This window comes from Heptranchias perlo, chromosome 17 (genome assembly GCF_035084215.1).
Source record: "Heptranchias perlo isolate sHepPer1 chromosome 17, sHepPer1.hap1, whole genome shotgun sequence".
NCBI classification, from domain to species: domain Eukaryota; kingdom Metazoa; phylum Chordata; class Chondrichthyes; order Hexanchiformes; family Hexanchidae; genus Heptranchias; species Heptranchias perlo.
Genome location: NC_090341.1, coordinates 10,662,666 through 10,677,392, shown reverse-complemented (window position 1 = coordinate 10,677,392; position 14,727 = coordinate 10,662,666). Strand labels below are relative to the sequence as shown.

At 40.6% G+C, this 14,727-nt stretch overlaps 1 protein-coding gene across 5 annotated transcripts in view; it reads left to right on the top strand.

Moving 5' to 3' along the window:
- Positions 1-14,727, top strand: part of LOC137334372 (caM kinase-like vesicle-associated protein) — a 222,648-nt gene that overhangs the window by 165,013 nt on the left and 42,908 nt on the right. For all 5 annotated transcript variants that reach the window (XM_067999083.1, XM_067999085.1, XM_067999086.1 and 2 more), the window contains exons 2-4: positions 6,812-6,919; positions 8,768-8,899; positions 13,431-13,505. In XM_067999083.1, coding sequence (XP_067855184.1) covers positions 6,825-6,919; positions 8,768-8,899; positions 13,431-13,505 — 302 coding nt within the window. In that variant the 5' untranslated portion in view covers positions 6,812-6,824. The remainder of the gene's footprint in view (positions 1-6,811; positions 6,920-8,767; positions 8,900-13,430; positions 13,506-14,727) is intronic.

Below are 14,727 nucleotides of genomic sequence, written 5' to 3'. Positions count from 1 at the left end.
TGTACCAGAGCTAGCGAGGGGAAAATCAGCCAGAGTTCCCTGTCCCCGATTGTTATCCAGTAAGCTTTGCTGGAAAGCACATGCCTGTCCATTGGGGAAAGAGGGTGGGGGTTGGCTGTGATGCAGCACATGGTAAAAGAACCTGCTGCCACTCAGTATTTAAACTCACAAATGAAGGGTGTAATTTGGCCACTTTAGACAAGGGATTGGAAGACAATTGGTGCCCATGTGTCAGCACTTATAGCAGAAGAGCGGGCAGGGAAGCATTCCTTTTTCTATGACAGGAACTTCTCTTCAAACAGATGGAGAGCTGGTCCATATCTGAGTAGGTAGTATAATGATGTAGTGCATTAATATAATAAGATGCTGCAGTAGCTAACATAGCGGTAGAGTCCACATTGATGTACGGAGAATAGCTGTTCCCACTTGTAACTTTATCACGGGGAACAGTACTTTTAAAGGATATGATCAGGATTGGATGTGATTAGCATGCTGTAATTCAGATTGAACTGAGCCAGGCCATCAATTACAGAAGGTTCACATCCCTCTTCTGTCGTTTTTGATAGGAAGGGAAATTATTTTTGTATTCATCAATATGAAGACATCATTGAATGGAACATTTTCCATGTTTCCAGGTACGATATGGTCCAAGTTAGCTGCTGGATAAATCTTCCCTTATTCTGCCATGTTCCCTTTCTGCAACCCAGAAGTGTACATCATTGGTTGTGCAGCTGAGGATTAACAATTGCCTTATTTTACAATAACACCATGTACTTGGAAATTCCAAAGGGTTCCCACTATCAATCAAATTTGAAAATATCACATGCCAGACTGGATTTGTATATGCTAATGTTTATTTGCAACTTAAACTGAAGCATCAGAACAATGCAGTATGCCACTCAGCATAATGTAATATTGTTATACATTCAGTATTTAACACTAAAACAAATGCAAAATACTGTGGATGCTGGAAATCTGAAATAAAGACAGAAAATGCTGGAAAACATTCAGTAGATCAGGCAGCATCTGTGGAGAGAGAAACAGAGCTAATGTTGCAGGTTGATGACCTTTCATCAGAACTTCTGAGAACTTCATCTATTCTGATGAAAGGTCACCGACTTGAAACGTTAACTCTGTTTCTCTCTCCACAGATGCTGCCTGACCTACCAAGTATTTTTCAGCATTTTCTGTTTTTAATTCCATATTTGACACTATTGAGGCATCTGTCTACTATAACTACTTTCCTTTAGAACCTTTTGAAAGTTTTTCCAAACGCTTTTTGCACCGAACTTGATTTTTAAAAAATCTCTTGGAGCTCTCTTTTAATCTTTCTACGATGGTCCTTGGCCACAATAACTTTCAGATTTCAAGTCATATTTCCTTTGAAGAGAGGACTGTCGATCAATCGGCATCAAAGCAGCAATATTATTTTGACATGTGACAAAAGCGTTGACTCTCAATATTTGTTTAAGATTAAAATACAATATTACAGGGACTAATTGATGCAGACAGCTGAAGTGAACGTTTTAAAAATAGTGATGCTAAAACCCCCATACAGTGCTGAGGTGTAATTTACCAAAGAGTTATAAAAGTATTTGACACATTGCAATTCTCATCCCCAGTCCCATCCCAGACCAAAGCAAGCCTTCATCGTAATTTATCCTTGATCAAAAGAATCTTCCGATACTATTGTAGATGGATTGACTCTGGTGCTCCATTTTACATATAGGACAGGAACAGCATTCACTTCAATCTGAACTACTGTCTATCTATATGAAATATTAAAAATCTTATGTCTGAACGCATTTCCTGTCAACTTTTTCTATTATTAATTTCTGTCTCCACATTTATAATGTTGGTTTTTGAAAAAAAAGCTGTAGGTCTAGTGGGTGGGATTCCAAAGCATGCTTTTGACTACTGAATTGAGCCATCAGCAAAAATGACACTGGAAATAGCACACATGGGAAAAGATTAGCTAATTAGTGAAGCAGAGGCATTACCTCAAGTTAAACCTACACCTGTTCTGAACATGCGTAACATATCGATGTGGCAGGCAACAAAGACTTTGCAGATTTAATTTGCAGGAGCCATGTTCACAAACTGCCACTCAAAATTCTTAATTATTTCTGTTAACTATTAGACACAGATGGAATTGAGCTGTTGGATACATTTTTTTTGTTCTGGATTTGATGTTGGTATTTACATTATTTGTAGTAAAGTGAGGGAAGACACCTTATAAGCGTAGGACCCTTATTTAAATATTATAATGAGTGTTTTAAATTACTTCCGGTGTGTGCCCTGGACACCTGCGGAGGAGCCTGATCCAATATGGCAGGCAGCGCACTTCCGCACGTGTGCGTACAACGGGCGCGGAGCCAACAAATTTCTAGGCCACGGGGGTCTTGGTTTAACATCTTATCTGAAAGACGGCACCTCCAAAAATGAAGCAAGCACTCAGTACTTCACTGAATTGTCGGCCTAGATTAAAGGCTCGAGTGCTTTCCGCTGAGCCAAGCAAGGAGTTGTAACTTTCTGTGCTGCCCTACTTCTCCTAAATACTGATAAATTTATCCAAAAATTCCTTTGAAAGAAATGACTAGAGTTTAAACTTTTTTTTAAAAGTCTAATGTATTTCAGTGACATTTCATATACTTTAGAGTAGACTGTATGAAAACTAAAGGTGAAGGCAAGTGAGTGACAGTCAGCTCTCCTGTGGCATATTTTTAATGTTTAGAATAGCTAAAAAAAAGTAATTTCTGATATTTCCGTGCCCAGTCTTGCTGTATCATTATTTTACTTCAGGATAAGTAATGGCCTGACGTGTAGTATAAATCACTGTCATTGTAGTCTCATATGTGCTTCCTTTGCTTGAGATGAATACTTACTGACTAGAAAATTAGGCAGTCTGAATTTCTGCCAGTGTTTCAGGTAAGATCTGATTGAACCCCCTTTAAAAAAGTTATGATGAAAGGAAGAGATGGTTATCATGAGCACCTGCTTGGCTAGCGTGCTTTTAAGTTTCTGTGCAGTACTAAGGGAGTGCTGCACTGTCGAAGGCGCCATTTTCGGATAAGACATTAAACCGAGGCCCCATCTGGCCTCTCGGATGGATGTAAAAGGTCCCACACCACTATTCGAAAATGAGCTGGGGAGTTCTCCCATTGTCCTGGCCAATATTTATCCCTCAACCAACACCTAAAAAAGTTGACCTCGTCATTTATTTAATTGCTGTTTGTGAGAGCTTGCCGTATGCAAGTTGGCTGCTGCATTTCCTATATTATAACAGTGACTACGCTGCAAAAGTACATCATTGGCTATAAAGTGCTTTGGGATGTCCTGAGGTCGAGAAAGGTGCCAAATAAATGCAAGTTCTTTCTTTCCTTTTTTTTCACTCTTTGTGACTGTTTCCGTTATGTAATGGTGATTTGTACTTTTATATATGTTAATAATGCCGACGTATCCACTTCACTTGAGGCAAAAACTAGTGATCCACTGAGACTTTGCCTGATCTCCTGCCTGATCTGACCAAAACTCAGTAGTATGAAGATAACCGTCTACTTTAACTTACTAATATGTAATGCAAACTGTGACAGTGTGATTCATCCTGTATAATTTATAATGTTCCACAGTTCTCTTTGTAGAGATTGTCATGAAAATGCAAAGAGGATACACAGTGAGGAGCAACAGGATATGCTATTTATCCCAGGAGTTTTTTTTTTAAAAAGGGCCTTGTAAATCCATCAGTTTACACCCCCTCCGTTTTCCTACTGGGTATCCAACATATCTCTGTGCTGTTCATACAATGTACCAGACTAATATTTAGACAGAAAATATGGCATAAAATTTACTACATTGTGTTTTTAATTATAAAGAAATACATTGATCCCACAATGTCAGTTATGATGGTCTGTTTGTTGACTTGGTTTAATCCAATCAGTACACAGAAGAGTGAGGGTGATGCATTTCATCAACACTCTGCCCTTTGACCTCTGATACATGGGTCTGTACAGCCCAGGGTGATGGGATGAATGTCTGTCTGTTGGCTATAGGGATCCTATATGAAATAGCCATCTCAATCCAGCCCCTACTGATTGTGAGCCCACAACACTAAATTGACGATCTCTCTCAACGAATCATAGAATCATACAGCACAGAAGGAGGCCATTTGCCACATTGTGCCTGTGCCGGCTCTCTGAAAGAGCTATCCAATTAGTCCCACTGCATATTTTTCCTCTTCAAGTATTTATCTAATTCCCTTTTGAAAGTTATTATTGAATCTGCGTCCACCACCCTTTCAGGCAGTGCATTCCAGATCATAACAACTCGCTGGGTAAAGAAATTTCTCCTCAGCTCCCCCCGGCATTTTTGCCAATTATCTTAAATCTGTGCCCTCTGGTTACCGACTCTTCTGCCAATGGAAACAGTTTCTTCAAAGAAGCCATAGGGTAACTGATAGGGGCATGAAAAATGTCACATTGCAGTAAAGGTGTGCTTTTCTGAGGCTGGGACTGACACAAATCATTGGCGCAGTACAGGGAGAAATTTACCTTTTATCAAATCATGCTATATATGATCTGGAAGTTCTTTATGCTGACACTGTATAGAATTACATAGAATTTACAGCACAGAAACAGGCCATTCGGCCCAACAGGTCCATGCTGTTGTTTATGCTCCACATGAGTCACCACCCTCCCTACTTCATCTAACCTTATAAAGCCTTCTATTCCTTTCTCCCCCATGTATTTATCTAGCTTCTCCTTAAATGCATCTATGCCTCTTGTCAACTACTCCTTGTGGTAATGAGTTCCACATTCTAACCACTGTCTGGGTAAACTAGTTTCTTCTGAATTCCCTATTGGATTTATCAGTGACTATCTTATATTTATGGCCCTCAGATCTGGACTCTCCCGCAGGAGGAAACATCTTCTCTATGTCTATCCTATCAAACCCTTTCATAATCTTAAAGACCTCTATCAGGTCACCCCTCAGCCTTCTCTTTTCTAGAGAAAAAGCCCCAGCCTGCGCAATCTTTCCTGATAGGTATAACCTCAGTTTTGGTATTGCATGCTCTAACATCCCTCACTTTGATAAGCGCAAAATTCTCACAAGAAAATTTGAATTCTAGCCAGTTTCACAAGTAGTCAATCTTGGGTTGTGTTATTTTGTGGCATCAAAATGAACTTGGCATGTTCCAGAATTATGAGGCTTCTGATGTGTTCACGAAACCAGAAATATATGGACAGTTTTCTGCCACAAACATAATTTATATTTTCTTTATTAACTCAATGTGCAGCATTGGTGACACGGTAAACCTGGATGTCTCTTCTTCCTCTTGTCCACAAAGTTCACTGTCTGGATTGAGGATGCAAATACTGATACGTGCATTTGACACGTTCCCTTGTGCAACATTTAAAATAGTGAGTTAGCCAATGTCTGCTAACATGGGGATCATTTTGATGACCTAGCCATTAAAGTGCCATGATTTGTTGACAGTAAATTATTACCATATAATCGTATCATAAGCATAGTCTGAAGGCAATTAAAGGTAGTAGTAAAATTCCAGTTAAGTGAATAATCCGCTTGTAATGTAGCTGCATATACAGAGATGCCAGAAAGGATCTTCAGTTGGACATTTTCTCCATACTTTTAAAAGGGATACTTTTAAAATCAATAAAGTAAAGGGACTTGCATTTCCTGGCACACTTATTTCGACATATTGCCAATCACATCTATTGTTACAACTTTTTTTTAAAATTCTCATTTAAAAATAAAATCATGTACAAAAATTTAGGCTACAGCAAATCATATGAACTCAGAAATTTCGCAAACTGCTTCCATTTGAGCTATGTTTTTATTTAAGTTAAAAAATTTAGCTGAAATGGAAATCATTAGAGAAATTCCCATTTTTGAAGAATCTCTCCATTGTTGGACTGGTACCTTAACTGGGCTGGCCACTCAAACAAAGTAGGAGTAAAAAACACTTAACGTGTTCACAAAGGGAGATTTAATCGAGGTGTTCAAAATTATGAGGGATTTTGATAGAATAGATAGGGAGAAACTGTTTCCATTGGCAGAGGGTCGGTAACCAAAGGACACAGCTTTGAAATAATTGGCTAAAGAACCAGGGGGGCGATGAGAACTTTTTTATGCAGCGAGTTGTTATGATCTGGAATGCACTGCCTGAACGGGTGGTGGAAGCAGATTCAATGGTAACTCTCAAAAGGGAATTGGGACATATACTTGAAAAGGAAAAAATTGCAGGGCTAGTGGGAAAGAGCAGGGGAGTGGGACTAATTGGATAGCTCTTTCAAAGAGCCGGCACAGGCACGATTGGCTGAATGGCCTCCTTCTGTGCTGTATGATTCTATGAATACTCCACAAAGTTTTTGACTACTGCCAATTTGGGTCTCCATAGGTGCTGTTGCACAAGGACAAGTCTCTTTCATTCACATGTTCCTTGTGCCACAAAAATAAACATATATATTGGAAAATGTTTACTTATCAATGTTCTCCAGCAAGAAGTAAAAGGATCATGCTACGATTCTTCATGCACCACTGGAGGCAGCAGGAAGATCCACTCAAGACACCGCTGTCCATGATTATTGGATGTCATGTTCTGGCTATGGACTGGCTGACCTCACTGGAAGTGGTTTTGCAATATCGGCTTGGCAGGACCTTGGAGTTATTTTCTAGATGGATGGGCTAAATGGCCACTCCACATCAAGTTGATCTTGCGAAGATGCCTTCATGTTGCAGAATCCTTATACGATGCACTTCCTAACCAACTGTTTTTGTTTTGCTTTCCACACAGGCAAACATCAGCAATGCCTTTTGGCTGCATAACACTCGGTGACAAAAAGGATTATAACAACCCTTCGGATGTAACGGACAAATATGATCTGGGACAAACGGTCAAAACGTAAGTACACAGCAAACCCACTAAGGTATCTTATCTCCTGGAGATTATAATTTCTGCCAGTAGTCACATTGGCCTTCATTTTGCTTATGCATAGAATACAGTTTATAAAAAGTGTAAGTTAGAGAGCTTGACTGTTGGAGACAGGAAGTAGATGGATGTGAACAATACTTGGTACTGGAGATAAAATGAGATTTCATGTGATTTTACAGAATGGCAAATCTAAAGACGAACTACTTTGATAATTGAAAGAGATGTAGTGAATTTGGAACATGTCCTTTCACTTCTGGGCCTTGCAATTGAATCCAACCCAGATCGATGAAGTGAAAGTCTCTACTTTCTGCCGGTTATAAAGGTCCTAAGTGAATTAAGTTTGGTGCAATTCCAGTTTCTCCTCCTGTTAATGGAATTAAGAACATAATAAAGTGTGTAATGAAAAAAGATCATTTGGTTCACCAAGCAGTAAAAAGTCAAGTAAGATATCGGATTGCATAAGGGGAAGGATAGAGTTGAAATCAAGTGGTTGTATTGTAGCTGTATATAGATCCCATTCTGAAATATTTTATGAAATTCTGGTTGCCCAATCATAGGAAGGATATTATTGCCCTAGAGACGGTACAGACAAAAGCAGGATGATTCCAGGTTTTAGAAACCTAAGTTATGAAGAAAAGTTAAGGAAGTCTTGTTTTCTATGGAAAAGTGATTCCAAGGTGACTCAATTAAGGTTTTCAAGATTCTGAAGGGACCTGACAAAATTCATCCAGGGAAAATGCTCATTATGGTGAAGGATTCCAATTAAATATTGGAAAGAGTAAGAAAAGTCAGATAGAATGTTTAGATCCAAAGGGTAATAGTTGTGAAATAAATTAACAGAGAAGGATGTTGAAATGGATATCGTCAGAGACAACTATATGCGTTTCTAGAGAGAAAGGATTGAGCGATATGGTGTGAAGGTGAGTTGTTGGGGCTGAACTATCACAAAGGGAGGGGCTTCATAGGCATAGTGATCTTTTCTTGTTCTGAAAAATTATTCTGTTTTAGTCTGGGACATTGGATAATTTGAACGTTGGATTCAGACTGCGAACTCTAGTTATTGAATCTCCAAAACTATTCTTGGATTTCCCAACAATCTGGCTTTAAATAATGGAGATGTTACCCCTCTGTTTTTTCCCCCCGATGAACAAGCTCTGTATTTTCAACATTTTCTGGGGGAGTTGGGGGGGAGGGTTTGCTTCACAGTACTGTCCAAGACTCACTCTCTGTACTAAACTCATGGGTCGTGGGTAAGAGCATGTCTTACACCAATGCTGCAAAGCTTTGGACATCTCTGAGTCAGAGACGAAAACATGCACAGGGTACCAAGAACGGAACCTGATAGTGGAAACAGCTTCGAGCCCAACATACAACCATTGAAGTTACACCGAGCGATGAAGCTGCAGAACATGCAGACTTGGTCGCAGGTTCAATCCAATATGTATCCAGGCAGTAGGGAGTGGAAATTCTATAGGAGCTGCAATAAGCTTAGGTCAGCACACTAAATAAGGATCAGATCCACTGACTTTGATCTAAAGGGAATTTAGCCCAAGTGAGAAAGTTGGCCTTTTCATGACATCCTCCATTTTTCTCTGGTGTTTCCACCCTTGCCCCTCATTCCTGTAACCAGAACTTTCCACAATCATTTATTCTAACTTATTGGTAGTATTGTTCTGACTGTAGCTTCTGATTGAAGCCTATTTCCTCCATAAAGCCTACTCTCTGACATTATTTTAGCCTTGAAATCAAATTATCATATTCTATGGAATCTCCCTTATTTTCTTTATTTCTTTCTCTCTCTCTCTCTTTTGAAAACAGGGAGGAGTTTTGTGAAATCTTCCGAGCAAAAGAGAAATCTACTGGAAAAATGTACACTTGCAAGAAGTTTTTAAAGAAAGATGGAAGAAAAGTTCGGAAGGCTGCAAAAAATGAAATCATGATTTTAAACATGTAAGTCCCTGTCATTTTGTATGTTTGATGCTAACCACATATTGCTGGAACTGGAACTCCACAATCTTATTAATGAGGGTCAAAACACATCAATTTGGTCTAATTCCTAGTGTCTGTTATTTCTGTGTAAAACACAGTCGCGGACACGATGGGCCGAATGGCCTCCTTCTGTGCCGTAAATTTTCTATGATTCTATGCAACCCCTACACATTGTGCACTGACTGTTTTGCCCGTAATGTGTATTGGCTATTTCATAAGAACATAAGAAATAAGAGCAGGAGTAGGCCATACGGCCCCTCAAGCCTGCTCTGCCATTCAATAAGATCATGGCTGATCTAGCTCAACTCCACTTTCCTGCTCTATCCTTATTTCCCTTGATTCCCATAGTGTCCAAATATCCATCAATCTTGAATATACTCAACAACTGAGCATCCACAGCCCTTGGGTAGAGAATTCCAAAGATTCACAACCATCTGAGTGAAGAAATTCCTTCTCATCTCGGTCCTAAATGGCTGAACCCTTATCTTGAGACTATGACCCCTAGTTCTAGACTCTCCAGCCAGGGGAAACAGACTCTCAGCTTGTGTGACCACAATCGAAACACACAGATGGGCACATTGTTTTTCGTATCACAGTAGCAGACATATTCCTGTATCACCGCACCTTCCTGTCATGTGACAAGATCCGAAGGAGTACTATCACAACTCTTGTTGTCAACTTTTCATTCGGTTTTGTGATATAACGATGGGGACAGCGATCAATTAGAGGCCTTTTCCCAGACGGCCATGCAGTGTGGCCAGTTGAAGCCTAAGTAATGGGCTAAGGAAAGTACCTCAATCTATAATCAGTGAGTGACGAGCTGTCGCTGTGGGAGTGCAGAGTGTTACTGAAGTTTCTAATCATGGTGGCATTTCAGGATTAGCGTCCAGACAGAACAAGATGTCTGTTCAGCCTCCCATAAAGAGCGCCCCTGGCAGGTGCTCCCACCACATACTGCGTTGACTCAAATATAGGCCACACCTACTAAAGGCAAAAAAATTGGTTTCATTTCAAGATGCAGCCTATATGCAAGCCATTGATAATTATATTTTCCCCTAGAGGTAGGTTCAAATTTAGGGGGTGTCCAATATGCAGGGGTGACTTATATATGAGTAAGTACGATATATCCGTGGAGCAGCTGTCTTCCTGCATTTTCCCCTTTTAAGTTTGTGCAGCATCCAGGCATAGAACCATGGCCAAAACAAGCCAAATCAAAAATATAATGACGTCAATAATTTACTAATAAGATACACAAGCGAGTGGAGTCAGATGAGTCTCTTAAAAAGGCTTGCTCCTTGTCCTTGGTTAAACTGCAATTTTGGCACCACTTCTAGTTAGGGGTTAATCAATGTCCCTCATGAGCACGTTCGTACCTTATTCAAACTATGTACATCTCTTCTGTTGAATCCCCTGTTGACTAAAAACTGAACCCAAGGGTAAAAATCGCCAACATTTCATTCTTTTCCATGCAGTTGCAGAATGCAGCTGTCAAGTGTAAAGAATGTATTTCTCTTTTATTAATATTGATGGAGTGGATATTGAAGTCATTAAAAAACAAAGTCTTATTCTCTCTTTTATCGCAATCTTGACACAAAGTTATGGGAAAGTATACGCAAGTATGGGAAAAAAATGTAGCTGATGTTCCAATGCGTTTCTTCCCAACGAGTCCTATCCCCAGGCTGCTGGATCCCTGTGTGAGGACACTACAATTTACCCTGGCTACAACTACCCGTAAGAGTATCACTAACTTTAGGAACAAGAAAACGCCACCAGGGTCAGCAAGCCTTTTGATCCCGCTCACAGCATCCTTCACTTTGACCACAATATTTAGCCAAAAATAAAGCTTATTTTTAAACACAACATTGTGAAGAAATATGTCTACCAGACCTTTGGATTAGTGATTCTCATCCTTCTGTTTAAATCCCTCCATGGCTTCGCCCCTCCAAATCTCCGCAACCTCCACCAGCTCTACAACCCTCTGAGAACTCTGCATTCCTCCAATTATGGCCTCTTGTGCATCCCCCATTTCCTTCACCCCCACCATTGGTGACCATGCCTTCAGCTGTCTAGGCTCTAAGCTCTGGAATTCCCTCCCTAAACCTCTCCACCTCTCTCACCTCCTTTTAAGATGCTCCTTAAAACCTACCTTTTTGACCAAGCTTTTGGTCACATGTGCTAATGTCTCCTTCTTTGGCTCGGTGTCAGATTTTGTCGGATTAATCTCCTGTGAAGTGCCTCGGGATGTTTTGGTATGTTAAAGCTGCTATATAAATTTTAAGTTGCTGATGTTGTGATGACAGTGTCATTCAACCTCTATTTGTATTCAGTTCTTTCACTGTCTAAAATGTACTTTAAAATAATATTAATATGCTTACATTTTATTCAAAATACGAAGAACTAAGAAAATGCTGGCGGCTCATGATTGAAGCCTGCGGGGTGAAGGGTCATGAAAGCAACTCTTTGTGAGCATAAAATTTTCAGTGAGGAAAAATTCAGCACCCAGCAACATTTTTATGGGTCACCAATGAATCAAGAAAAGGCCTCGGTAATAACTCGCTGTCAAGAGTGTGTTGAAGTGCGTTGTGGCTGCATTGTATAAACGGAGTGATTATTGACAACAATACAACGCGGCCTTGCGCATGTGCCATGCTGGCAACAAATTAGCGTGTGCACAATTCCACGTGGCATCAAGTTCACGCGTGCGTATTTCGACCCCGATCAGAACTACTGAGGATCCATTCTACTCAAAAGGTCACTTGCTCTTAGTCTAATCGTTCTGGTTTCCACGGACAGCTGCCTTTCATTTTCAAGAAAAACAAGCAGAAATCGTTGCAGTTGATGAAACCACGAGAGAAGGATTCGGACACCTCTTAGAAGCCTACTGTTCTGATCTTGCACAGATCAGTGGGAACCGGCAGGAGATGAGGTGCTGTTCCTGAAGCTCAATGGAAGCTCAAGGAGCAGCTCCTCATCTTTTGATTAGACACTTTACAACCTTCTGGACTCAACATTGATTTCAGTAACTTCAGATCATAACCACCGCTCCCATTTTTTTGGACAGCAGGTGCTGGTAACGGTTCTGCTGTTGTCATTTACAGCTCCTCTAGACCCATCTTTTGTTTCTTAACTTGTCCCATTACCACCTTCCTTGCCTTGCACCATCATCCCTTTTGTCATTTAATCAGCCCTACCCTCCACCCGATCACGGACATTCCCTTTTGTTCTTTCCTCCCTTCCCCTTCCTCCACCGCCCCGCCCCCCCACTTTCCCTGGCTCTGTACTTGCTTAAAAACTGTTAAATCTTTAACTTCTTCCAGTTCTGGTGAAAGGTCATCAACCTAAAGCATTAGCTCTGTTTCTCTCTCCACAGATGCTGCCTGACCTGCTGAGTATTTCCAGCCTTTTCTGTTTTTATTTCAGATTTCCAGTATCTGCAGTATTTTGCTTCTTTTAGATTGGCAGTGTGTCTAGTGCTTGCTGGAGCTCAGGGTTGTGAACGTGGTGATGTAGCAGGTGACTTTTCCAAGTGGTAAACTTGGCCCAAGTTCTCCACATTTAAGCAGTAACTCCCCTTTTTCAAAAAAAAAACAGATTACTGGCACTAACAACAAGCTGACACAGCTTCTTTCCTCCCCTTTTGCTGTTGCCACGTCTTCTCCCACTTCTGCCCGACATTGTGCTTATTGTGAATCGATGAAATGCAGGTCCTAGAGCACAGACCCTTTCAGGTCCAGAAACAAAGCTACTTGATGAACTTGTGCCAAACCGTTATCCCCTTCCATACAAGCCAAATGATAACTGGAGAGAGGTAGTCTATGTTGGGTTCTTTGGACTCAAGGGACCTAACAGCCGGCAAGGGGGTGGTTATTTAAATATAAAGGGGGGGTCATTTTTCAAATGGCATTGGTGGGGGCAGGGATAAAGCTTGCCCGCCGACAGCATGTATCAGAGCATCGAAGACATGGGCACATACTCAGAAAGTCACCCCTTAGGAACCATCTATCAACAGTGAAAATGTTACTGACAATATTCTTTAAACAAATATGCTGGTATACAAATGTGTTTCCGAATTCAAAAGGTTAATTTAATCTCAATTAATTTTGAAAACTAGTCCTTGTAAAAGACCGGGCAGATTTCTCCGAGGTTTGCAGTCTCACCATTATTGATATTGGTTCCTCTCTTTCTGACTTTAGGGATGATGTAGAGATGTCGGTGATGGACTGGGGTTGACAATTGTAAACAATTTTACAACACCAAGTTATAGTCCAGCAATTTTATTTTAAATTCCACAAGCTTTCGGAGGCTTCCTCCTTCCTCCTTGATTTCCACACCGTTCACCTGAGGAAGGAGGAAGCCTCCGAAAGCTTGTGGAATTTAAAATAAATTTGTTGGACTATAACTTGGTGTTGTAAAATTGTTTACAATTGACTTTAGGGAGGATAACCTTCTTGCTTCTGCAGCCAACCCTGAAATGCTTTGTTCTCTCTCCCAGGGTGAAGCATCCAAACATATTACAGCTGGTGGACGTCTTTGAAACGCGCAAGGAATATTTCATTTTCCTGGAACTGTAAGTTGACATAAAACACAAGAAAATGTGAAGGCTAGGGTGGGGGGGGGAGGAGGGGGAGGAGGGAGAGGGAGAGTCAAGTGTCAGCTATCGATTGTTTTACCAAAATCATTGGATATTTCCATTGCAAAAACTGTTACATGTTAAAGGAGTTTTGTTTTGCTTTTGAGGGCAGTCTATGGTCCTTAAACAGACTCTTCTGAACACTCAATTTAAGTCTGTGATGTTGGCTGACTGGCTACTTCAATTTAGAAATTTAAGTCTAGGAATGACTGTTAGCAATATTAGTAGAGGAGCGCTTAATGAGCTTGTATGGCAATCCTCTGTCCTCCAATTTTAACAGGCGCATTAACCCATCTATCTTGGGCTTTACGGCTGTGTTTGAGCTACTTTATTTCATTGGTAAAAATTACTGACTGATAATACAATAGCCCTTTTGTCATTAAAACTGCAATAATTAGTCACCATCAGAGGATCAGACTAGGATATTTGGAGGTGAGCAGAAGAATTACTGACCCATCTTGGATTTTTTTTCCTCCATTTTATTTTCGCTACATTTTTGTGCAGGGGAAGAATGCTTATTGACATCTAGTATCAGTTTCATGCAATCCCAAGTCAGGTATGCAATGGGCCAGATACAGAATAAAGCTTCCTTTACTCTTTTCTAATGATATACCTTAATCCAGACCTCAGAAGAGCTTCATCTGCTGCATCAGCATGCCATTTCCTATAGCAGCTGCCCATGTGGTTTCGCTGGGTGAGATTACCAATTTAGTGCAGAATTTTGGTCAGTTTTGTATTGAAGGCTGACGTTCACTGAATACTAGAGTGAGAGTCTCCAAACTCATTGTACAAGGCAATAATGCAAACATTAGCATCTGGAGAACTGCTGTGTATCGAGACTGGGGCTGCACACTGCGTGGCAGTGTGAGACCCGCTAAGCATCCAATGCACGGGACGTGCAGTAACGCAATCAAAGTGTCAACCTTAGCACAACGGTTACACTGTGACTCATCTCTGAGACTGAAGGCTGTGGGTTCAAGCCCCACTCCAGAGAATTGAGCACACGATCCAGGCTGATGCTTCAATATTATTTGCGAATGCACCTTTGGTACAATAAAGATTGCAAAAAAAAATCGCCAAAATCACTTGAGAGTCTGTCCTGGCCAGGATCTGAAAGATTTGACCAGCTGATTGCAGCTTTGGTTTCCCTTGCCGAAGC